The sequence below is a fragment of the Cervus canadensis genome, chromosome 32 (genome assembly GCF_019320065.1).
Source record: "Cervus canadensis isolate Bull #8, Minnesota chromosome 32, ASM1932006v1, whole genome shotgun sequence".
NCBI classification, from domain to species: Eukaryota; Metazoa; Chordata; class Mammalia; order Artiodactyla; family Cervidae; genus Cervus; species Cervus canadensis.
Window position 1 is genome coordinate 16,353,561 of NC_057417.1, and position 24,130 is coordinate 16,377,690.

Here is a 24,130-nt window from a genome sequence, read left to right on the forward strand (position 1 = left end):
CTTACCTTACACCATTTTACTCTTTCGTTGGCTTAATCTCCGTTAACTATTGTGTTATTTTAGCGGTTGCTGTAGGGTTTACATTTACTTTCTTCATCTTATTCTACCTTTAAGCAATAGTATACATCTTGGTAAACAGACGTTACAACAGTACATCTATTTCTCCTCTTCCAGATTTTGAGTTATTGTTGTCTTACGTTTTATTTCTACATATGTTGTTAACCCCACCATACATTTTTCTCATTTTTGTTTTAAACAATTATCTTTTAATGATATCTGATGATGCTGTGTGATGAAGTCAAAGTGAAAGTTGCTCAGTCATGTCTGACTCTTTGCGACCCCATGGACTACACAGTCCATGGAATTCTCCAGGTTAGAATACTGGAGTGGGTAGCCTTTCCCTTCTCCAGGGGATCTTCCCAACCCAGGGATCAAGCCCAGGTCTCCTGCATTGCAGGTGGATTCTTTACCAGTTGAGCCACAAGGGAAGCCCAAGAATACTGGAGTGGGTAGCCTATCCCTTCTCCAGTGGATCTTTGCGACCCAGGAATTGAACTGGGGTCTCCACATAACAAGAAAAAATATTTTCGTATTTATCTATGAGTTACCTACATAGGTACCATTTGCAGTGCTCTTTATTCATTTATATAATCTAGATTTCTATCTTGCTCATTTTCGCTCTGTCTGAAGACCATTTTACCACTTTTCTTTCTGATAGTACAGATCTGCTGGTGACAATTATTTCAGATTTTCTAAGCCTGAAAAGTCTTTATTTCCTCTTTACTTTTGAAAATATTTTTGCAGATAATAGGATTCTAGGTTGATCAATTTTTTTCTTTTAATACTTGAAATATGTTGTCTTTTTGTTTGCACTGTTTCTAAAAAAAAAAAATCTACTGTCATCTGACTCTATTCCTTGGTTATAATATCTTTTTCTTTAGCTGCTTTTAAGATTTTTCTCTTAATGATTGTTTTTAAATGATTTGATTATATTGTACTGGTGTCATTTTCATCACAGTATGTGTATGTTGAGGGGTGGGTTTTATGTTTGTTGATATTCTTGAATTTGTGGTTTGTAGTTTTCATCCAATTTGGAAAAAATTTACTATTATTTCTCCAACAGTTTTTTCTATCCCCCATTTCTCTCCTTCAGAAGCTCCAATAACATACATATTAGGCATTTTAAGTTCTTTCACAGTTCATTGATTCTCTTCATTTAATTTTTAGTCTTTTTCCCAATCTGTTTTATTTTAGAGAGTTTCTGTTGCTTTGTGTTCAGGTTCACTAAGCTTTTCTTTTCCAAGGTCTAATCTGCTGTTAACCCCACCCAGCATATTTTCTTAGACATTGTAGTTTTAATTTCCAGAAATTTACTTTAGATCTTCTTTTAAAAATACCTTGCACATCTCAACTTTTAGAACATTTGGAATACAGTTATAATTGTTTTAATGTCCTTTCCTCTTAATTTTAGCATCTATGCCGCTTCTGGGTCAATTTCAACTGATTAATTTTTCTCATTTTGATCAGATTTTCCTACTTTTTCACATATCTGACAATATTCTATTTGATGCCAGACATTGTAAATTTTACTTTGTTTGATGTTGAATATTTGTGCATTCATATAAGTGGTCCTAAATTTTCTTCTGGGATGTAGTTACCTACAAACTCCTTGAACCTTTTAGAGAGTTCTTTTAAACTTCACTGTGTAGCACCAGAGCTGTGGTTTTTTAAAAAAACTTTGCTGGGTAGCACTAGAGTTTGTTTAGACCTAACTTTGTCCCAATATTAATGCAAAACGCTCCTGAGAATTCCACCTGATGCCCGAGGTTTTCTGCACTAATAGGAACAGGAACTCTGTGTCTATATATTTTCCTTCCAATTCTTCCAATATTTCCCAGTCTTGAGTCATTCCATGATGTGAAGGCACCGTTCAGTTCTCAGCCAAAGCGGCCAGTATGACCCTCTGTAGATCTCTAGAGCACTCCACCCGTGTGATTCTCTCCTCTCTGGCACTCTGATCTCACAATCTAGCCACTTTGATTGCACTTTACTGCTCCAGACTCTCAGCTTCATTGCCTCAATTCAGGGAGTCCACTCTGCTTGGGCTCCCCTCCCTGTTCCACGGTATTATTGCCTAGAAACTATCCTCAAGCAGCAATCTTGGGCAATCAGAGGGCTCACCTCCTTTGTTTCCATCTCCCAGGGATCACTTTCTTAGTTGTTTGGCTGCCCTGGGTGTTTGTTGTGGCTTGAGGGCTTTCTCTAGTTGAGGCTCACCGACTTCTCTTGCTGTGAAGCGCAGCTCTAGAGTGCGCAGACTCCGTAGTTGCGGCCCATCAGCTCTCTAGCTGTGGCTTGTAGGGTTAGTAGCCCTGCAGCACGTGGAATCTTGGTTCCCCAACCAGGGATTGAACCCGAGTCGCTTACATTGAAAGATGGATTCTTAACCACCAGAGAAGTCCCAGGGATCGCTGTCTTTCATTCGTTGATGCTCAGTGTCTTGAAAGCTCTTGTTTCATAAATTTTATTTGTATTTTTAGTTTTTTTCAGAAGGGAGGGTAAATAGAGCTTTGTTTGCTTCACCTTGGCTGGAAGTGGATGTTGAAGTTCCCATTCCTCACCTAATGTTTAATGAATGATGAACAATATACATTTGTGTCTGTGCAGACCTATGTGATAGTTGCTCAGTCGGGTCCAACTCTTTGCGACCTCATGGACTGTAGCCCACCAGGTTCCTCTGTCCATGGGATTCTCCAGGCAAGAATACTGGAGTGGGTTGCCATTTCCTTCTCCAGACATATACTCTCCTACTTTATTGAAAGGGTTATATCCCTTAATATATTTATTTATTTTAACACTGTGTTTGTCCTCAGTCACTCAGCCGTGTCCAACTCTTTGCAGCCCCAGGACTGTAGCCCACCAGGCTCCTCATGGAGCCTGGAATGGAATTTTCTCGGCGAGAATACTAGAGTGCTCATGGAATTTTCTCGGCGAGAATACTAGAGTGCGGTGCCATTTCCCACTCCAGGGGATCTTCCCAACCCAGGGATTGAACCCATATCTCTTATGTCTCCTGCATTAGCAGGTGGATTCTCTACCACTAGCACCACTGGGAAGCCCCTACATTTGGTCAGTGTGTATAAGAAAATTTTAAATTCAGAAGTGTTCTGTGCAGCACTTCTTCACTAAAATTAATGAACTGAGAGTAAAAGAGGTTTGCCCTCAACGCAAAGCAGGTGCCATTATCATTTCTTCAATTCAGAGAAAAAGAGAAACAGTAGCTGATTACTTCAGTAGTGAATGTTGAGAGACCTAGTAAGAGGTAGAAGTACCCACTTTATCCTCAACAAAACAATCAAGGTGCCTGGTGGATCTGGTGGAAAACAAAAGCCTTATGAAAGGATGTTGCTTGTATCTGGAAGATAAAGCAAAACCCGGCAGACTTAAGAAAGTAAGAAGATGTCTAGGAGAATCTAGTTCTTGCTGGTAGTCAAGATGGTAACAAGCTGGTACCTGGGAGAACAATGATGCTCCTTGACTCACCTTGTGGAACTGCTTGGAATAAAGACAACATTCATTCTTCATCACTCAATAAATATTAAAGCAATGTTTAATACCTCCCAGGCACCACTCTAGGTATTGTGAACACAACTCTGAAACCTACCAACGAGTCCCCATTCTTGTGGGCCTTACATGCCAGCAGTGCCTGGATAAAATGAGTTATCTCATGAGAACATGTAAGATTCCAGTCCTAAATGCCAAAGGGGTCCTTTATAGGAGAGCTGAGTTTCTGCCCAGATAAGAGGGGGAAATAGTCAGTGAGGTCTAAGTTAATTTTGACACATGAATTGTATCTATATTAGTAAGAGGTCCAGAGAATCCCTAGGAAGGCTTATGAAAGGCTATTTGAGCTGAGATTTGAAGTAAAAGTTTGTTAGGTAGACATGATAGGAGGGAAACATGTTCAAGTCAGAGTCTTTGAAAAACATGCGAAAGTAGCAATAGCTCAGTGACATTGGAACACACAGCAGGAATCCTAAGAAACAGGGTAGTTACACAGTAAGAGTTCTTGAAGAGCATTTTTTTTTTTTTTTGCTAAGCAAGGGGTTTTAGATTATATTCTATAAAGAACAGAGATTAATTTAAGAATTTTTTAGTGGCAGCAGCAGCACCTGATCAGACTTATTTGTTAGGAAATCACTTTGGTGGCAATGTGAATATTTGGATAGAGGGAGGTAGGCAAGCCTGGAAAAATCATTCCTTTATCCAGTGAGTATTATTAAGGACCTAATATATACTAGGCAACTTGCTTAGATACAAAAGATATAGTGAGAACAAGGCAGATGTGGACCTTGCTCTCCTGGATCTTACAGAGAAACTGGAGAATCAAAAATCAAACAACCCTTCCCCCAAATTAAACAAATAATGATGGAAGTACTACGTTACAAATGTGATCATGTCATGAAGCAGAAGTAGAGGATGTCTTTAGAATATGTGATTGGGAGACCCAATAAAGTCAAGGTGGGTGGTGGTCAGAAAAGTCTATCCTGACGAAGTGACATAGGGTGGAGAGCTGAAGAATGGTAAGGAGCATGCTGGGTAAGGACCTGGACACCTTTTAGAAAGCAAAAGAAGAGCTCTTGGTTTGAATTGTCTGAAAAAAGGCAGGTGACTGCAGATAGCACTGGAAGACCTTGCCAACCACATTAAAGATATTAGGCTTTGAATCAAGAGCCCTGGAAAGCCTTTGAATTAATATTTTAAGCTGGAGAGTACGATCATCAAGTTCTCAATTGGAGAAAAATCACTGGGGCTGCTAAATGGAGAATGATTTCAAGTGAAATCATTCTGGGACTGGAAATGTAACCTGTTGTAACCATTTCAGAAACATTGTATAGCTTCTTCTGTAGTTATGAATGCACTTATCCTGTGATTCAGTATTTCTATTCCTAGCTATTTATCCAAGAGAGAGAGAAACATATGTCCCATGTCCAAAAAAAAAAAAAAAAAAGATTCATACAAGAATGTTCAGAGCAGCTTTATTCACAATAACCCTAAATTGGAAGCAACCCAAGTATCAGTCAGCAGGAGGATGATAAACAAACCGTGGTACATTCATTTAATGGGATGACTCTCAATAACAAGAAGGAGTGAACTTCTGACACATGCAACAATGTGAATGACTCTCAGATATGTTCAGCAAGAGAAACTAGCCACAAAAGGATATATGCATACCATATGACCCTGTTTATATGAGGCTCCAGAGTAGATAGTGCTAATCCATGGTGAGGTAAGTCAGAAAAGTGGTTTCTGGGTGTCAGGTGTGCATGTGGGGTGAAGGGAAAACAGGTGAGTGATGAAAACGAACACAAGGGAATTTCCAGGGCGTGTTTATTTGTCAAGACTCATCTTTTATTTTTTAACTTCAAATGTGTGCATTTTATTGTATTTAAACTATTCCGCAACAAAGAGGAAGAAAAGAGAACCTGTGGCATTTTCAGGGTTATGGGTGGGGGTGGCAGAAGGGGAAACTAAAGTTTGGAAACAAAATAACAATGATGCATTGGATGGGAGGGAAGGAAGAATCAAAATTAATTCAAGTTTCTGTCTGGGACGGTTTACTGTTAGGTATTACTCTCTGTGGGAAATTGTCTTTTTGGGAACAGGTTTGTGTGTGGTGGGGGGAGTGGGACAGAGAAGGTATAAGGCTGAATGTTGACATGTCAGTCTGAGAAGCATCATTTGTTCCCATTACACTACACTTAATCCTGTTAATCCTGCCTTTCGAGGTTGTCACTGGAGTAGCATTCCTCCGCTCTTAGTTCTCCATACGGTAATCCTTCATCTCCGCTCCTCAGAGGAGTCGGGGGAACCACTGAAGAGTTCTGGGTCATCGCAAAGAGGCAGGATTCAGTGGAGAGGGGCTGAACAGGGATGTGTGTGTGTGTGCGTGCACACACACACGCGGGCTGTCACTCAGTCATATCTGGCTCTTTGCAACCCCGTGGACTGTGGCCCACCAGGCTCCTCTGTCCATGGGATTTCCCAGTCAAAAAGACTGGAGTGGGTTGCCATTTCCTACTCCAGGGGATCTTTCTGACCCAGGGATCAAACCCACATCTCCTCCATTGGTAGAGGGATTCTTTACCACTAAGCCACCTGAGATAGTCACATAAAATGTAGGATTCAAAAAAAAAAATGTAGGATTCCCCCCCACCCCCACCCCCCATCTAGACATTCTCATGAGTAAAAGGCACATTTGTAATTATCCAGAGACCTCTTTTTTTTCCCAGTGTTAATATACCCTTAAATTTTCAGTAATGCAATGTTCCCCTAAATTGAAAGAGACTTGTTTTCTAGTTGTTGAGAACTTTGACTGAGAATTGTTCTCTCTTCCAGATAAATGGCATCTCCAGCATCACTACACTTTTTGGTGTGTGAGTAGTTATTTCAACTCTGCTGTCAGGCAGCACTGGCAGGTGCGATTCAACACATAGGTGCCAGGATCTGCCAACTTTACTGAGTCTTCCGGTGTAGACAATTGCCAAATATTTACGTAGTAAAAGACCTTTTATTATATTTTATTTTACTTACACTTCTTTGACTCTTTATTTCAGATGTCCTTTTATGTGATTTTAAAATTATATGTTAAGTAACTTATACTACCTATGATGATCATTTAGGGCTGGTGGGGGTGGTGTTACAAAATATTTCTTATCAAAGGGAGCTACAAAGTCCGATTCAGTTGAGGAAAACAGATTTACAAAGTAGTGGTTAGTGATCTAGGCTCTGAAAGCAAACTGCTTGATTTTACCACCTATTATTTAGGTGGCTTTGTACAAGTTAATTATCCTCATCTGTAAAATGGGAATAACATACCTACCTTATTGGGCTGTGTGAGGACAACAATAATGATTAATTAATATTTTTAAAGCACTTTGAACGCTGCATAATTGGCCCATCAATTGCCACATGTTAAGTACCAAATAGATTTTAGTTAAATAAAACAAATATACTCTGTCCAGGAAATCTCATTCATGTTCATGTCTTCAATATCTATTTATACATTATTATGGACATTTTTCTAAATTTAAAAATCTTTTGAGTGAGCTTCATCTAAAAAGTACATATATAGTTCATGATGATATCTGGTACAGACTTGGGAGAAAAACAAAACCCTTTCAAGTACATAATTTTCCAAGGATTAGGTTAGCCAATTACCCTTCTTGTATAAGAAAAAGAGGGTTGAAGAACATTTATGCTCTGGTAACCTCAGAAACCGAAGGAACAAAAATCCCAAGGAAGAGAGACAAATGGAGAAAAGGTACTTACATTTAATTTCAAACAGCCTCTGTCTCTTACTATGCTAAGAAGAAGCAAGAATTTCCTGACACAGTTACCGATTTTTCCAGAAATAGAAAAACGTTATGGTAGGAAAGGCATATTTAATGTTATATACAAATTATCAAACTGTAAACATTAGTCATGAGTCATGTAACAATATTCACTTAATCTAGAGAACACGCTTTATTGTAGGAAATGGCATTGGCTTACTTATATGAGTTGTGTTATGTGAGTCATGACCGAACATGACCGAACACCACAACACTAACACACTCTGCCCCTTATCTTTCAGTTCTCAGGTGAAACATTACATTTTCAAAGAAACCTTCTTTGACCTCACACTCTATGTAATGTTCCTTTGTTTCTCTCTCAGCACAACATACATTTCCTTCTGTGCACTTATTATAGTTTGTAATTATACACTTCAGTTCAGTTCAGTCGCTCAGTCGTGTCTGACTCTTTGTGACCCCATGGACTGCAGCACACCAGGCTTCCCTGTCCATCACCAACTCCCGGAGCTTCTGAGTTTGCTTAAAATAAATAGTCTGCCTCGTTAGACTTTACACATGGGAGTAGCTGCTCCTATAGTGCTCAGAGTTGTCCCCTGGCATAGCACCTAGAACATATATAGCTTGACAAATACTTTTTGCATAGACAGACTGGCATTTTAGCTTCTGGAGTATACGTGTGTGATATGGGCTAAAAATATGAATTTGAAAGTTATCTGCATTTAAATAGTATTTAAAAACAAGAGAAAGGATGAAATTATCCATCCCAGGAGAGAGAGGGGTAGGGGAGCTTTGGAGATCAACATTTCTTTGGTACAAAGCAAGATGATGACAAAGGATACCCCAAAAAATGAATGGCTAGAGAGGTAAAAAGAAACCCAGGAGAATATGCTGCCAAGACAATCAGGAAAAGAAGCTCTCTTAAGACAGTGGGACAGATCAGTTGTGACAAATACAGCTAAGAAGTAAATTAAGATCAGGATAGAAATGTTACCATTGAGTTGGGGAGCTTCAAGGTCATCTTGGACTTCCCTGTCGGTCCAGGGGCTAGAACTCTGAGCCTGCAATGCAGGGGGCCTGGGTTCAACCCCTGGTCAAGGAACTAGATTGCATATGCCACAAGGAAAAGCTAGCTTAAAATTCAACATTCAGAAAGCTAAGATTATGGCATCCAGTCCCATCACTTCATGGCAAATAGATGCAGAAAAAGTGGAAACTGGTGGATTTTATTTTCTTAAGCTCCAAAACCACTGCAGATGGTGACTGCAGCCACGAAATTAAAAGACGCTTGCTCTTTGGGAGAAAAGCTACTAATACAACCTAGACAGCATACTAAAAAGCAGAGACATCACTTTGCTGACAAAGGTCTGTACAGTCAAAGCTGTGGTTTTTACAGTACTCCCATATAGATGTAAGAGTTGGACCATAAAGAAAGCTGAGTGCTGAATAATTGATATTTTTGAACTGCAATGCTGGAGACGACTCTTGAGAGTCCCTTGGACAGCAAGAAGATGAAACCAGTCCATCCTAAAGGAAACCAACCTTGAATATTCACTGGAAGGACTGGTGCTGAAACTGAAGCTCCAATATGCCACCTGATGCGAAGAGCCGACTCACTGGAAAAGACCCTGATGTTAGGCAAGATTGAGGGCAGGAGGAGAAGGGGGTGACAGAGGATGAGCTGGTTGGATGGCATCAACAACTCAGTGGATATGAGTTTGAGCAAACTCCAGGAGATGGTGAAGGACAGGGAAGCCTGGTGCATGGGGTCACAAAGTCAGACACAGCTTAGTGACAATTAAGGTTATTTCTGATGTTGGTAAGAGTGATTTGGGGTGGGAAGTGGGGGTGACAGGTTAGAGTGGGCTGGGAAAGGAGGTGAGCAGCTGCAATCAGCTGGTGTAGAACACCTTTTCAAGAAGTTTTGCTCCTAAGAGAATAAACAAAAAAAAGTTGGAGAGGAATGAGGTATCTGGAACTTGTTTTGTGTGAATTTTTTTCTTTCTGTGGAACTTACTAGAATATGTTTGTATGGTGATGGGACATTCAATAGACAGAGTAATTATTAATAAAGGGAAAGAATATTAAGGACGATCCCTTAGTAGTTTCTTTTTCCTTTTTTGACTGCACGGGGAATTTCCCCCAACCAAGGACTGAACTATCACCCTCTACACTGGAAACAGATAGAGCCTTAACCACTGGACCACCAGGGAAGTCACAGTAGGTTTCTGATAAGGAATCAGCGCTGCTTTTCTGAAGCTTTCTTTGACCTACCCCTATGAACCAAGTTTAAGAGATAAACAAAAAGTAGTTATCAGGACTTCATAATGCAGCTCTGGAGGGTTGTCAACCACTCTGAAAAGATCTTCAAGAAATTGCATCTTCTCAGCTTCCCTGGAGCTGGGAATTAGTTCCAGGGTTTCTCAAACTTGGGTGCTATTGGTATTTTGGTTCACATACCCTCCTCTTAGGGGGAGGGGGTTGAATCTCCTGTGCAGGGTTGAATGTTTCACAGAAACCCTGGCCTTTACCAGTAGTATCTGGTTGATACTAGATACTCAGACACTGTGATACTCAGAAACTGGAAATTTTAAATCTTTGTGTGAGGGTTGGGGAGCAGATTGCCCCAGTTGAGAATCAATGACTTATTCAAACCTGAAAATGAAAGTCACTCAGGCATGTCTGACTCTTTTTGACCCCATGGACTCTACAGTCCATGGAATTCTCCAGATCAGAATACTGACCTTTTCCTTCTCCAGGGGATCTACCCAACTCAGGGAATCGAACCCAGGTCTCCTACATTGCAGGTGGATTCTTTACCAACTGAGCTATCAGAGAAGTCCTATTCAAACCTAAGAAAGTCTAATTAAAAAAAAAAAAATCAGCTAATCTTAACAGCTGTTTTCATTGCCTTATGCTCTTATGGAAAATTATCATAAACTTGGTATGAAAGCATACTGTTCTATATATACATGTTCTAATTTTTTAATTCCTAAAGAAATACTGTAATATAATTTTTAATATTTTCAGTAGAAAGAACAATAAAAGAAAACCAAACCAAATATACACATGGATGAATCAAACTTAGCGATGATGGCAAGAAAAGGAAAGTCAGTAAGATTTATTCGGTGCCCCCTACATTTCACATTGAGATTCCCCAGTGGCTCAATGGTAAAGAATCTACTTGTAATGCAGGCGACTCGGGAGATTTGGGTTCAATCCCTGAATGGGGAAGATCCCTTTGAGGAGGAAATGGCAACCCACTCCAGTATTCTTGCCTGGGAAATCCCACCGACAGAGGAGCCTAGAGGGCTACAATCCAAGGGGTCACACAACAGTCAGATACGACTTAGCATCTAAACAACAACATTTTACATTTTGTAAGAGATTAAAAAAAATTTTTTTTGACAAGCTCATTGTATAAAAATGGAGAAAAAGATATATTGACAAGAAAATTTAAAACTTCATGATATCATCAGTTACATTTTGGTACATATGCTTTAGGACTTTCTGTGCATTCATTCATTCTCTTACTCATTAACTTATTACCCATCTAGGGCTTCCCAGGTGGCGCTAGTGGTAAAGAATCCCCGTGTCAATGCAGGGTAGGAAAGAGGCATGGTTCCATCCCTGGGTTGAGAAGATCCCCTGGAGAAGGAAATGGTAACCTGCTCCAGTATTCTTGCCTGGAGAATCCCATGGACAGCGGAACCTGGCAGGCTCCAGTCTATGGGGTCGCTGAGTTGGACACGACTGAGGCGATTTAGCACACATTACACATCTCCCTGAGAGAGGACAGGAACTGGAAAGTCAAGGGAGCTTTGTTTTTTGTTTTTTTTTTAAATGGGAGACACTTAGGCATGTTTTAAAGGCAGTGAAAGGATCAAAGTCAGTCGAAAGAGGAACATGAGATGATAGGTATAGTGAGGTTTCTGAGAAGGAATGGATTTCAAGCACAGAGTTAGAGTCATCTTTAGGGGAGGAAAAAAAACATTGTGAGAGGATTGAAAGAATACACACATATGCACACGTATGTATCTGACTGTATCTACCTGTAAGTATGTATCTTGTATCTACAGGTAGGTATATATATATATTTTATCTATACGTATGTATCTTTATCTACATGTTTTCACCATGTGAGCTACTGAGGAACTTGCTTTTTCACTTATTCTATTGTAACCATTTCCCCTCCTGCTGTTACGCTTCCTTACCATCATTTTTAACAGTATCCTAACACATGCAGTAGTTCAGTCTTTAAAGCCACCTCGTAATGTTGGACATTTTCGCCGTCACAATTTTTCACTACCATCAACGCCGGACTTAGTATCACGATGGTGTCATATTTGTAGCTACCCAGGATTATTTTTTGAACAGAAGTTCACGCAAGAGGAATTGCTGAGTCAAATGGTCAGCCTAACTCGAGGGATAAAAGTCGCTTTTAAACGTCAGTCATCCTCGGGTATGCAATCTTTACCTGAGAAGGAAACAGAGAAGCAGAGAGGTTAAATAATTGGCCCAAGGTCAAAAATCATTGCAAGTGGCGGATTTCAAAAGCCGCGCGGGCTCATCATGCTGCGGCAGGGATAGAATTTGCGGTTTAGGCGATTCTTTCTTTTTTTTTTTTTTTGGTGTGTTTCTGTGGGGGAGGGGCCGGGCAGTAGGGAAGGAAACTTGTGTCGCAGCAAAGAAGGAGGAGGAGGAGAAGGGGAGGGAACTCATGTCAGAATCCGAGCCGACTGCGCCGAGAAAGGGTAGGCTCGGGATTCGGTGGGCCCCCAAGCCGCTGTGCGGGGCACCTCCGAGGCTGTGACCAGCCGGTCCGGCCCGCGGCCGCGCAGGGCCAGGGCGGTTGCCAAGGGTCTGCCTAGTTTGCTGGTCTAGTTGCTAGGGCCTCCATCTTGAGGCCGGTGGCTGCGACACCCCCGGAAGGGGTTGCCGAGTGGGGCATTCACTTCCGGTCTGGGGCCTGCGGCGGCGGCGGCGGCGGTGGCGGCGACGGCGGCGGCGGCGGCGGCAGCGGGTCGGTGTAGAAAATGGCGCTGGTGCAGCGGCTCGGGCCTCTCCCCGCGGCGCTACGGAGGGCTTGAGGCTTGCGAGCCTCACTCGCCGCGCCCCACTTGCCTGTGCACTTTACACACATGAGGTGAGCGGGGCGGGGGCCTCCCTTCGGGCGGGAGGAGCCTCGGGCGCTGCCGCAGGGCCCGCGATCGCGGGCGGCGGCGGCGGCGGCGGCGCCGGGCGTCCCCGAGACCTCGGGCCTCCGCCAAGGGGGCGCCGGCTGCGCCGCTGCGGAGGCCGGACGGGAGGCCCGGAGGGGCCGCGCTGTGCCGCTGGGGCCCGGCTGGGGGCTGCGGCTGGCCCGCGCCGCCTGACCGCAGTCGGGGCTGCAGCCCCGCAGCTTTGTGAGCCCCCCCGGGCTCCCTTCCCCCCTCCCCATCCGTCCCCGGCGCGAGCCTCTGCGGCGGCAGCTCCGTTTTCACGCGCATCTCTCTCTTCTCTTTCTCTCCCCCCCTTTTTCTTTTCCGTTTTAGAGAATTGGAAGCTAAAGCTACCAAAGACGTAGAAAGGAATCTTAGCAGGTAAGATGGGCGCGCTTTCCGCCTCTCACCCCATTTCATTAATCGTGTATTTCCACCCTGGCTCGCCCTTGCTGGGTTTAGAAGTTCTCCCGTGTCATTTTCTTCCGCACGCAGGGAGCAGACACGGAGAAGAGGCTGGAGGGAATACTGGATGGAGGAATTGCGGGGAGATGCGTAATTACGCGTGTTTTCCTTTCTTGGGCTGGGGCGGGGGGGTGGTAAAAAACAGCGAAAAGCAATTCTTGTAAACTTAGTTAAAGCATTCTCACCCATTTAGAATTTAATTAGGGGACTTGTGCATTAATTACTATTGTAAATGGTTGCAGGCATTGTGTGACTCATGATTGAGGCGGCCCTTATGGCGGGCTGTCAAACTGTTTTGGCTTCCCCGTTATTACTTTGTAACTCAAATTGTTGCCTTTATAAAAAGATACTATGTCTTCGCTTCCCCCCCCCCCCCCCCAACACATTGTAGTCAGGCGGATTCTGTTGCACTGGAAACAGTTTTGCCCTTGAACTTTACCGAGCATAGACTGCGTTTTGTTTTCTTTTGAAATACATTTATATCTACGTTCGGTGTGTGCTCCTTTTATCAGGTGGTAAAATAATTAAAAATCTGTCCCCAGTAAGTGGTTCTCACTCCTCTTGGACCTGAGTGCTTTTGCACTGGTAACTTAAATCATCACCACAAAGCGTTTTTTTTGCTTTTTAAACGATGCCCCTGTGAAAATGTCGAGCTTTATTGAGCTGTAATTGCTTAAGCATCAAGGCATTTAACTCTTTTTCACATTCATATTCTGGTCTTACAGTCTTTTCCTTTCTTTTTCGCCGTTTTCTTTTGCATCATATTGGGACACTGAGAGAAACTTCTAGATTAACCTAATCAGTGAGCAGCTTTTACTTGAACGAAATAAAATAAAAATTGTCTGTCTCAGGTCTTAATGTAGTTTGTGCTTGGTGATTGTAAGTTTTGTGTTTGTATTGAGGTCTTAACAGTCACAATTCAAATCATCTGAATGTTTTTTCAGCATGTAGAATCATTTTAAATTGCTGGTCTTTGGGGTTATATAGATATTAATTTGTTAAACTGGTCATTAAAGAATCTGTTCAGTCGGTGAAGGATAGTCGTCATTGACTTAGCAAAGAAGAGATATTCTGTTATTCAAAATAATTACAATCATTTAAAGGAAGTTAAGCCTGACGTCGCTGACTAAACAACTGGATATTTAAGTTTTGTTGTTAAAAGCTATTGACATTAAGATATGAAACCATTAAATAAAACAGGTTGAGTTTTTAAGATACACTTTCAGAAAGGAGCTTGGAGTGTCAGTCTATTTCTCTATTTTTGCTTTGTCAGGTAACTATCAGTATAATTCCTGTGGAGGTTTTCTGGAACGTAATTAAAAATTGTCTCTACCACAGGTATAATTTCTGTATGCTATTACAGTTGGATAGAACTTGGAGTCTGTATCACCTATGTATCAGAGTTTGAATCCCAGCTTTGTCACTTAACAATATGACCTTGACTCTAGGCAAATCACTTAGCCTCTCTTCCTAATCTGTAAAGCGAGAGGTTTGGGCCTGCCAGTTGCCAAGGTCTGTTAGGCCCCTTGGGTTTTATAAAAAGGAGTCAAGTGTTGTCCCTGGCCACAGACTCCATGTAGATTATAGGAGGAAGGCTGTAATGGGCACATGAATAACTAACACCCGGTAAATGATGCAAGGGTCAAAAGAAGATAACATTCCATCATAAATTCAAAGATCTTTAATTGGTTAGAAGGCATGAAAAGGAAAAACAAATATAAAGGATGTTATAGGCCAGTGTATACCAAGGTCCCTGTGCGAGGGGAACATTTCCTAAAGGTTAAAAGTTTTCTGAGGAGGGAGAGAGAAGATTAGGTGGGCAAATGCTTCCTTTCAACTCCATCCTTAGCACTGTGCTGCTTTTTTTCCAAATAAGGAGAGTATATTTTTCTTTACCCATTTGTGCCTCCCCAGGAAGGCATTATCCCACATTCAGTGAGTAAACATTTCTTGCCCATCTTATATTCCATATGCAAGACTAGGCACTAGGGAAGCAAGAATGGCAGTAGCTGAACTTAGCGGATGTTTTCTGTCTGCCTGGCATACTTGGAAGATCTTACATCGACTCATCTGATCCTGAAACTCTGAGGTAGGTGCTTTCAGGATCTCCGTCTCTGTTTTACAGGTGAAGACTTTGATGCACAGAGAGGTTAAGTAACTCCCAGGAGGCCACACCACTGGTAACTGCAGGAGATGTTACACTTTGGACTGTACTGTGTTGCCTCACAAGAGGCATGGTTCTTCACCTCCAAAAAAAGTGAAAGTATGTTTGGGGAGGCAGAACCCACATATACAGGCAGCACTCCTAGATAAGAATTTCTCATCCTGGGCACTGCGGACCTCTTTTTTTGGCTGTGCCACGAGGCATGTGGGATCCTAGTTCCCTGACCAGGGATCAGACCCGTGCCGCCTGCACTGGAAGCTCGGAGTCTTAACCAGTAGACCCACTGTTGACATTTTGACCAGATCATTTGTTGTTGTGAAGTCTGCCCCGTGTATTATGGGATGTGCAGCAGCATCGGCCAGGAGTACTCACTCAGGTGTGACAAAAAACGTCTTAAGACATCGCCAGAGGTCCCCTCAGGGGTGAAATCACCCCCGCTGTTCTAGATCTTCATGTTTCCTGAGTATAACCAAACGTGGATTTTTAACATTAAATCCGTAAGTGTTCAATATCTTTTGTAATACCGTGGGACTCCAAATTCCCACTGTGTAGACCCCCTGTTTGGAAGCTCTTCCAGTCTCTGAATGAATGGCAGACGTTTTGCTGCCATTTTCCGTTTCCTCTGCTCAGCTGCAAGCCCTGGAGACGGTGTGCCAGGTAGCCAGAGCCAGTTAAATAAAATTGGCACAGTGGATAAGTTTGGTTGCCCGCATGAGGTCAACTCTCTTTTCTTAATTTACTGTCGGCCATTAAAATTGTCACTTTTTGTCAGTATCCTGGCATTCAAAAGACAGAACTGTAATGTCTAGATACGGGAGATCACAACTGGAACTAAATTTTAAAGAATGGAATCCGTTTTAAAAGGCAGAGAAAAAGGCAGTGTAGGAACAACAGCAGAAATAAAGGTACGAAACCCAGAAACTATAGAGAATTGTGAAATAGCAGTAAGTAGTTCAGTTGGATTGGTGTGCAAGGGTGGAGGCAGGGGTAGAGTTTCTTGAATATCCGGTGGAGGATATTTTGCATAAATCTTACATTGTGGGAAGCTATGAAGCTTTTAGGTCGGGTGGTGATAGGATAGAAAAATGATAACTAGTGATATGGGCAAGAGGTGAGGACGACCTTAATAAAGTGTAGTAGAAAAGCAGGAGTGTGATTACTCAAGATGTTGAATCTGGGGTTTGGCACCTACTTACTGGGATTAATTGTGAGAGGAGTCTTGGGACTTCCCTGGCCATCCAGTGGTTAGGAATCTGCCATCAAGTGCAGGAGACTTGGGATCAACCCCTGGTTGGGGAACTAAGAGCCTACATGCTTTGGGACAGCTAAGACCATGGGCAGCAGCTACTGAGCCTTCGAGCTCTAGAACCTGTGCACCACAGCGAAGACGTGATGCAGCTAAATTTTTATTTATTTATTTTTAATTAAAAAATATTTTTTTAAATTTAATTTTTAAAAAATTTAATTTAAAAAAATCCACTAAATAGACAGGGGTTTCCATTTTGGGTAAAGGGAAGATTGACCCAGCCTCTGAACAAAATAAGTGAGAACAGACATCGAGGTTTGGGGGAAAAAGATGATAAATTACAGTTTATGGTTGTAAAAAAAAATCCCTTCTAATTCAATGTGTCTGACTTAAAAAATATACATGTGTGTATATTTTATATAAAGTAAATTTATATATAAATTATGTAATATATATAAGTACATAAAGTAAATTATATATATATACACACACATATATATAGGAAGCCAAAATGATAGAATCATTGTGTATTTAGATCTAGACCATAACACCAGCCAATATTTGGATCCCTTCATTTTACAAGTGAGAAAGCTGTGGTCAAGGTTATAGTCTCTAACAAGTGACAAATCTGGGATTCAAACAGACCTTTTGACTCTAGGGTACCTTCAGGCTAGGCAGTATTTTATATTGCACAATAGGAAAAAAGGTAACTTTGGTTTTTTCTTTCTATTCTGAAAATAGAATAATTACCCCAATAGACTATTTTGGGACCATTTTGCTAATTTAATGTAGTGTGTGTTGTCTAAAGTAGAAGTTACATGCTTTATGGCATGCTGATTTTTTTTCTCCCCTAAAACCAACCATTAAATGCCATCACATGAGAGAAGTTAAGGATGCTGCATACTATATAATGTAGCATCTAAACTGGAATGTTTTTATCTGAGACACCTTTACCTGGGACGTGCTAACTAAGAAAAGACTAGAGAAAGCAGCTGTGAACTCCCTAGATAAGGTGCTCTTGGAATTCACCCAATTTATTTGGGGAGAGAAGCTTCTGATTGTGTTCAGTGTTTGTTTGCTCTCCTGCAATGTGCTTTGTAGGCCAGCAATTTCATATTGATAGGTTTCTTTCTAGCTTTATTTGGAAGCTGTGTGGTACATCAGTTGGTAGAATAAATGAATTATAAAAGGTAAGCTTAATTTTAAAGTGTGTAACAACCCTCTATGGAAATTTTAAATATAAACATTAAAAAATCTGAGTACCATCCTGTAATCTCTTGTGAATTTTGGTGTCTGAAATAAATCAGTGAGTGTAAGTTACCATCCTTTACAGCTCCGTTTCATGACAATCTCAAAAGTATTGTCCACAATTGGAAAGACTTAAATAAATATGACTGTATATATTCTGGTCAGGTTAACTTATGATTTCTCTCTCAAAATCAAGAAAATGTCCTTCCATTTAAAAAATTATAAAAATCATCCTAATCTTAATTAAAAGTAGGGAGAAGAGTGCAGTGAACACTTGTATCTCCACCTAGGTTTACCAGTTTTGCCACATTTGTTTTATCATGCCCTGTCACCCCTAAAGAAAGAACAAGGGCATTCTGCGTTACAGCTATCAAATAGATCACAGTTGGAGAAGTTTAGCTTTGTTACAGTACTATTTGGTTCATATTCAGATTTTTCCAGTTGTCCTAATAATGTCTTTTAAAATGTATTTTCTTCTTTTTTCTCAGCTCCTTAATCCAGGGTTGCATTTAGTTGTCTTCATTTCCTTCCATGAGGAGCAGCTCCTTATCCATTTCTTCCCCGTTCATGACATTGACATTTTGGAATAGTCCGGACTAGCTGTTTTTGCGGACTTCGGTTTGGATCTGTGCTGTGGTTTCTGTATGATCAGATTCAGGTTAAGCCTTTTTGGCAGCAGTGTCATGTAGATGCCGTGTTTGTTCTCGGTACATCACATCAGGTGCCCTCCCCCACCACTTGGAAGGAAATTAACTGAAACTTTACCCAGTACTTTTACCTTTACACTAACTCAATGTTTTGTTTTTGTTTTTTTCATTTTAGGATGTGCCAAACAATTAGTTGAAGCTGAGGTATAATTTTAAATAGTTGAGGTTACAATAATTACAAGTCTTTTTTAAATTGGCCAACTGTAATGATTGTAGCTTTTTTGAAAGGTTATTCTGAAGATAACTCTTTTATTGTTAGACATAAAAGTTGTGTGTTTTTGGCTTTTCACCTGTAATAAACTGATAACCCTAGTAAGAAAATGAAACATTGGGCTGGGCTTGTGATATGCTTTCTTCAAAAGAATGCCCCCATTGAAATTAGAGTGGCATTGTGCCACTGGAACAGTTTCTCATCCTGAATTCCGCAGGGACCACAGATGGTATGAAATAGTTCAAAAAACTGAATGTATGCTTAAAAAAAAAAATCCTTAGACTGCTTCAAAGATTTGTGGCTCCCCAAATATTAAGAAACATTGTGTCATAGGGAGTATGATAGAGGAGCTGAATAATGTGAATAAAGAGATTTTTAAGATTTAAAAAAGAGAAAGTAACATTTGATTAAGGCATAGTTTCTCTAAAAAATACAAAAAAACCCTCAAAGAGCAACAATGTGAAAAAAAGAGTTGACCCTCAGGGAGTTGTTTCCAAAACCCCCAGCCCAGCCCATTCCAAAATCCAAAGATGCTCAAATTCCTCACATAAAATAGCATAGTATTTGCATATAATTTACACACTTTCTCCCTTACATTTAAATCATCTTTAGGTTACTTATAATATTTTATTCAATGTAAATACTGTGTAAGTAGTTGTAAATACAGTGTTAATGCTATGTGAACATTTGCCCATGTATAGCAATTCAGGTTTTGCATTTCAGAACTTTCTGGAATTTTTTTTGATCCTTGGTTGATTGAATCTGAATTTGGAACTTGGGCTTTCGAGGGCCAACGATATAGTTTAAATGTCCTGTCAAGGTGGTCTTATTTTTAAAATGAATTGCATACTCTGTGTGAGCTGATTATGAAGCAGAAATCTGTGTTTCTACTCTTTTAACAGGGAAAAAGCATTTTGAATTTTGGTGTGTTGTGTGACCATGACTCAGCTGACTTCCCGTTTCAAATGGAATGTTTAAAACAGATTGAAACTTGGTTAAGGAATTTTATACTTTGAACCTTACAAGATATTTTCTGCAAACAGCAATTGATTAGACTTTGTATAATAACAAACACGATGAAACCAAGTCACTTGTTTTGCTGTTCTTACTAGTAATTTTGAGTCAGCCAGCATTGATTGAACGGCTTGCTGCAGTGATACTGAATATCTTTTACAATTTTGATAGCTGTGTTTTGTTGACTTTGGTCTCTTTTTTCTCTTACTCTTTTGGAGTATCCCCATAAAACACTAGGACATAGTGCTGTGTGGTGTGAAATATGCACTAATTTTAAATGTGTTTTAAGCATTACTTCACCGTGTTAGGAGCTTCCCTGGTGGCTCAGATGGTAAAGAATCTGCCTGCAGTGCAGGAGACCCAGGTTTGATCCCTGGGTCGGGAAGATCCCCTGGAGAAGGGAATGGCAACCCACTGCAGTATTCTTGTCTGGAGAATCCCATGAACAGAGGAGCCCAGTGGGCTACAGTCTGTGGGGGTCACAAAGAGTCAGACACAACTGAGCAAATCTCTTATTTGTTGCTGTGTTAATTGACCGTGCAAGGGTGTCAGAGAAATGTGTTTTACTTAATATTCTACCTGTGAGTCCCTAGATGATGTGAGGTATATAAATGAGAATCTCACTGAAAAGATAGAAGGGAATGTAAAATGTGCCTTCTCTACATTGCTGCAAGTTAATCATGCTCAAGCTGCGGTTCTCAGCCTGTCACTTAGTACTTCTTAGAAACCGCCGCCGCCTCCCTAGTGACTCTGGAATTGAAGCCTAAACTCTTGTCTGTGCTAAGCTTATCTGTTTAGCTTTATCCCTTCTACCTCTTGCTCTGTCCTCGGCTCGTCGTCCTCTGAATGTCGTCTTCAGTTTCTCCCTCAAAATTTTTTTTCTAACACTTTTCACATAGCATAAAGTTCACCCTTTTAAAGTGTATGATTCAGTGGTTTAGTTTATTTGCAGAACTGTGCAATCATCACAGCTACCTAATTCCAGAACATTTTTTATACCCCCTCCCCCCGCCCCTCAAAAAATAACCCATGCTTACTATTGATCACTCCCCCTTCACGCCACATCCAGCCTCTGGCAAACCACTAGTCTATACTTTGTATGGTTTTGCCTATTCTGGACATTTTGTATAAATGGAATCATAATATGTAACCTTTTGTCTTGCTTGTTTCACTAAGCATGTTTTTATAGTTCATACATGTTGTGGCATGTATTAGTACTCCATTCTTTTTATGGGAAAAAAACAATCCATTGTGTAGCTATACCACATTGGGTTTATCCATGCATTCATTAGTTGGTGGGCATTAAGGTTGCTTTCACTTTGGGGCTATGATGAATATAATGCTGTGACCATTCATTTACAAGTGTTTGTGTGGATGTATGTTTTCAGTTCTCTTGGGTATGTACCTTGGGGTGGAATTTTGAGGCATATGGTAATTCTATGTTTTAACTTTCTGAGGAACCACCAAGCTTTTCCAAAGCAGTTGCACCCATTTTCCATTTCCACCAGCAGTGTATTTCATTTTCTCCGTATCCTCACCAATGTGAGTGGTATCTCATTGTGATTTTGATTTGCATTTCCTGATATGCATATCAAATGACTGATAACGCTGCACATGTTTTCATATGCTTACTGACCATTTGTGTATTTGACTTGGAGAAATGTCTGTTCAAATCCTATGCCCATTTAAAATTTGGTTATATTTTATTGTTGAGTTGTCAAGAGTTCTTTGTATGCTCTAGATGCAAGTCGTTTGTTGGATTAATGATTTACAGATATTTTCTCCCATTCTGTGGGTTGCCTTTTCACGTTCTTGATGTCCTCTGAAGCCCAGACATTTAAAATTTTGGCACAGCCAATTTGCTGTCTTAAACTTTTTAAAAAAACTTATTTATCTCTAATTGGAGGATAATTGCTTTATAATATTGTGTTGCTTTCTGCCATACATCAAGATGAGTCACAGCCATAGGTGCACATGTGCCCCCTCTGTCTTGAACCTGCCTGCGCCATCCCAGCCCTTGAGGTCGTCACGGAGCACTGGTTTGAGGTCCCTGTGTCAGACAGCAGATTGCTGCTGGCTCTCTGTCTGCATATGGGAATGTGTATGTTTCCATGGCACTGTCAGATTGTCTCCGCCTCTCCTTCCCCCGCTGTGTCCACAAGCCTGTTCTCTCTGTCTGTATCTCCATTGCTGCCTTGCAAATAGGTTCATCAGTGTCGTCTTTCTAGATTCCATTTGTGTGCATTAACACATGATATGTCTTTCTGTTTCTGACTTCATTCTTTTTTAATAGGCTTTAGGTTCATCCACCTCATTAGAACTGACTCTAATCCATTCCTTTTTATAGCTGAGTAGTATTCCATTGCATATATGTACTATAGCTTCTTTATCCATTCACCTGTTGATGGACATCTAGGTTGCTTCCATGTCCCAGCTGTTGTAAATAGTGCTGCCATGAACACTGGGGTACGTGTGTCATTTTCAGTTGTAGTGTTCTCAGGATGTATGGTAGAAAAGGAAATGGAGACTCACTCCAGTATTCTTGCCCAGCAATTTCCATGGACAGAGGAGCCTGGCGGGCTGTAGTTCATGGTGTCGCAAAGAGTCGGACACGACTGGGCAACAAATACACACACAGGGTAGATGTCCAGTAGTGGGATTGTTGAGTCAGGCTGGTTTTAATCCTAGTTTTTTTTTTAAAGAATCTCCATGTTCTCCATAGTTGCTGTATCAGCTTACATTTTCACCCACAGTGTAAAAGGGTTCCATTTTCTTTACACCCTCTCCAGCATTTATTGTTTGTAGATTTTTTGATGTTTGCTGTTCTGACAGGTGTGAGGTGATACCTCATTGTAGTTTTGATTCGCATTTCTCTAGTAATAAGCGATATCGAGCATTTTTTCTTGTGTTTGCTAGCCATCTGTATGTCTTTGGAAAAATGTCTGTTTAGGTTTTCTCCCTCTTTTTGATTGGGTTGTTTGTTTTTCTGGTATTGAGCTGCATGAGCTGCGTGCAAATTTTGGAGATTAGTCCTTTGTGAGTTGTTTCATTTGCTATTATTTCTGAAACATTTTTGAGTGCACATCTCAGTGAAGTTAAGCGCATTCACGATACTGCCCCACTGCCCCACTGCCCCTGCCGTTCGCCTCCATGATTTCATCCTGTGGATCAGATGCTGCACCTGTTAAACAATAACTCCCCGTTCTCTCCTCCCCGCCACCCTGGGAACCACCATTCTTTCTGTCTCAATGAGTTTGTTCTAGGTAACTCATGTGCACGGAACCATGGTGTTTGTCCTGTTGTGACCGACTTATTTCACTTAGCAGAATATTCTCAAGGTTCATACATGTTGTATCATGTCATGCAATTGATTTTTGTATGTTGATTCTATATCCTGCAGCTGTGGTGAACTAATTTATATAATTTCCTTTCCATTCTTACTGCCTTTTATTTCTTTTTCTTTTTTTAATTGGAGGATAATTGCTTTACAGTGTTGTGGTGGTCTCTGCCGTACAGCAACTCAAATTAGTCATAATTTTATACATTTATATATATTCCCTTCCTTTTGAGCCTCCTCCACTTATTTTTCTTGCCTTATTTTCCTAACTAGAACGTATAGTAAAATGTTGAATAGGAATGGTAAAAGTGAACATCCTTGTCTTGTTTCATCTTAGAGAAAAAGCATTCAGTCTTAATCATTAAGTACAATGTGAACTGTGGACTTTCTGTAGATAGCCTTTATCAGATTAATGAAGTTCCCTTCTATTCCTGGTGTGAACATTTTTGTCTTGTCTTGAAAGGGTGTTGGATTTTGTCAAATGCTTTTCTGTATCTATTGAGATCATGTTGTTTTATCGTTTGTTCTGTTAATGTTATATTACATTGATTTTCTTTCTTTCTTTTTTTTTTTTAAATCCAGCTAAGTTTCTCTGGCATGTGGGATCTTCCTGGGTAAGAGATCGAACTTGAGTGTCTTGGCATTGTCAGGCAGATTCTTTACCACTGAGCCACCGGAGAAGCCCCTACATTGATTTTCATATGTTAAACCAGTTTTGCATTCCTGGGATAAATCTCACTTGGGCATAGCATATAGTTCCCATTATATGTTGCTAAATTCGATTTATTAGTCTTCTGTTGAGGATTTTTGAGTTTCTGGTCTCAAGGATTGTTGATCTATAGTTTTCTTTTGTGACATCTTTTTGGTACCTGGTGTGGTCTGGTCTGAAATCGGGAGTCTTGAGCTATTTGCTTTGGCACCTGCCTCATTCTGAATTGTGCATTAATAATTGTTTCTATATATCCAGTTCCATCTTTCCTTTTTCATTTGTTTCCCGTTTTTAAAAACATTACTTTTGATTGCACTGAGTCTTGGTTGCTACACTCAAGATTTCTCTAATGGAGCTGTGTGGGCTTCTCTTGTTATTTGGGCTTCTCTCTTTGCAGAGCATGGGCTCTGGAGTACGGGCTCAGTAGTTGTAGCCCATGGGCTTATTTGCTTCAAGGCATGTGGGATCTTCACACA

At 40.7% G+C, this 24,130-nt stretch overlaps 1 protein-coding gene across 6 annotated transcripts in view; it reads left to right on the plus strand.

The window, feature by feature from the left end:
- Positions 1 to 12,073: 12,073 nt before the first annotated feature.
- The window catches only part of TNRC6A (trinucleotide repeat containing adaptor 6A), a 96,323-nt gene continuing 84,266 nt past the window's right edge, over positions 12,074 to 24,130 (plus strand). For 2 of the 6 annotated variants that reach the window (XM_043456481.1, XM_043456482.1), the window contains exons 1-2: positions 12,077 to 12,498; positions 12,887 to 12,934. In XM_043456481.1, coding sequence (XP_043312416.1) covers positions 12,494 to 12,498; positions 12,887 to 12,934 — 53 coding nt within the window. In that variant the 5' untranslated portion in view covers positions 12,077 to 12,493. Of the gene's footprint in view, positions 12,499 to 12,886; positions 12,935 to 24,130 lie in introns of all 6 variants that reach the window. The other 4 variants (XR_006267107.1, XM_043456485.1, XM_043456483.1 and 1 more) reach the window with 4 other exon arrangements.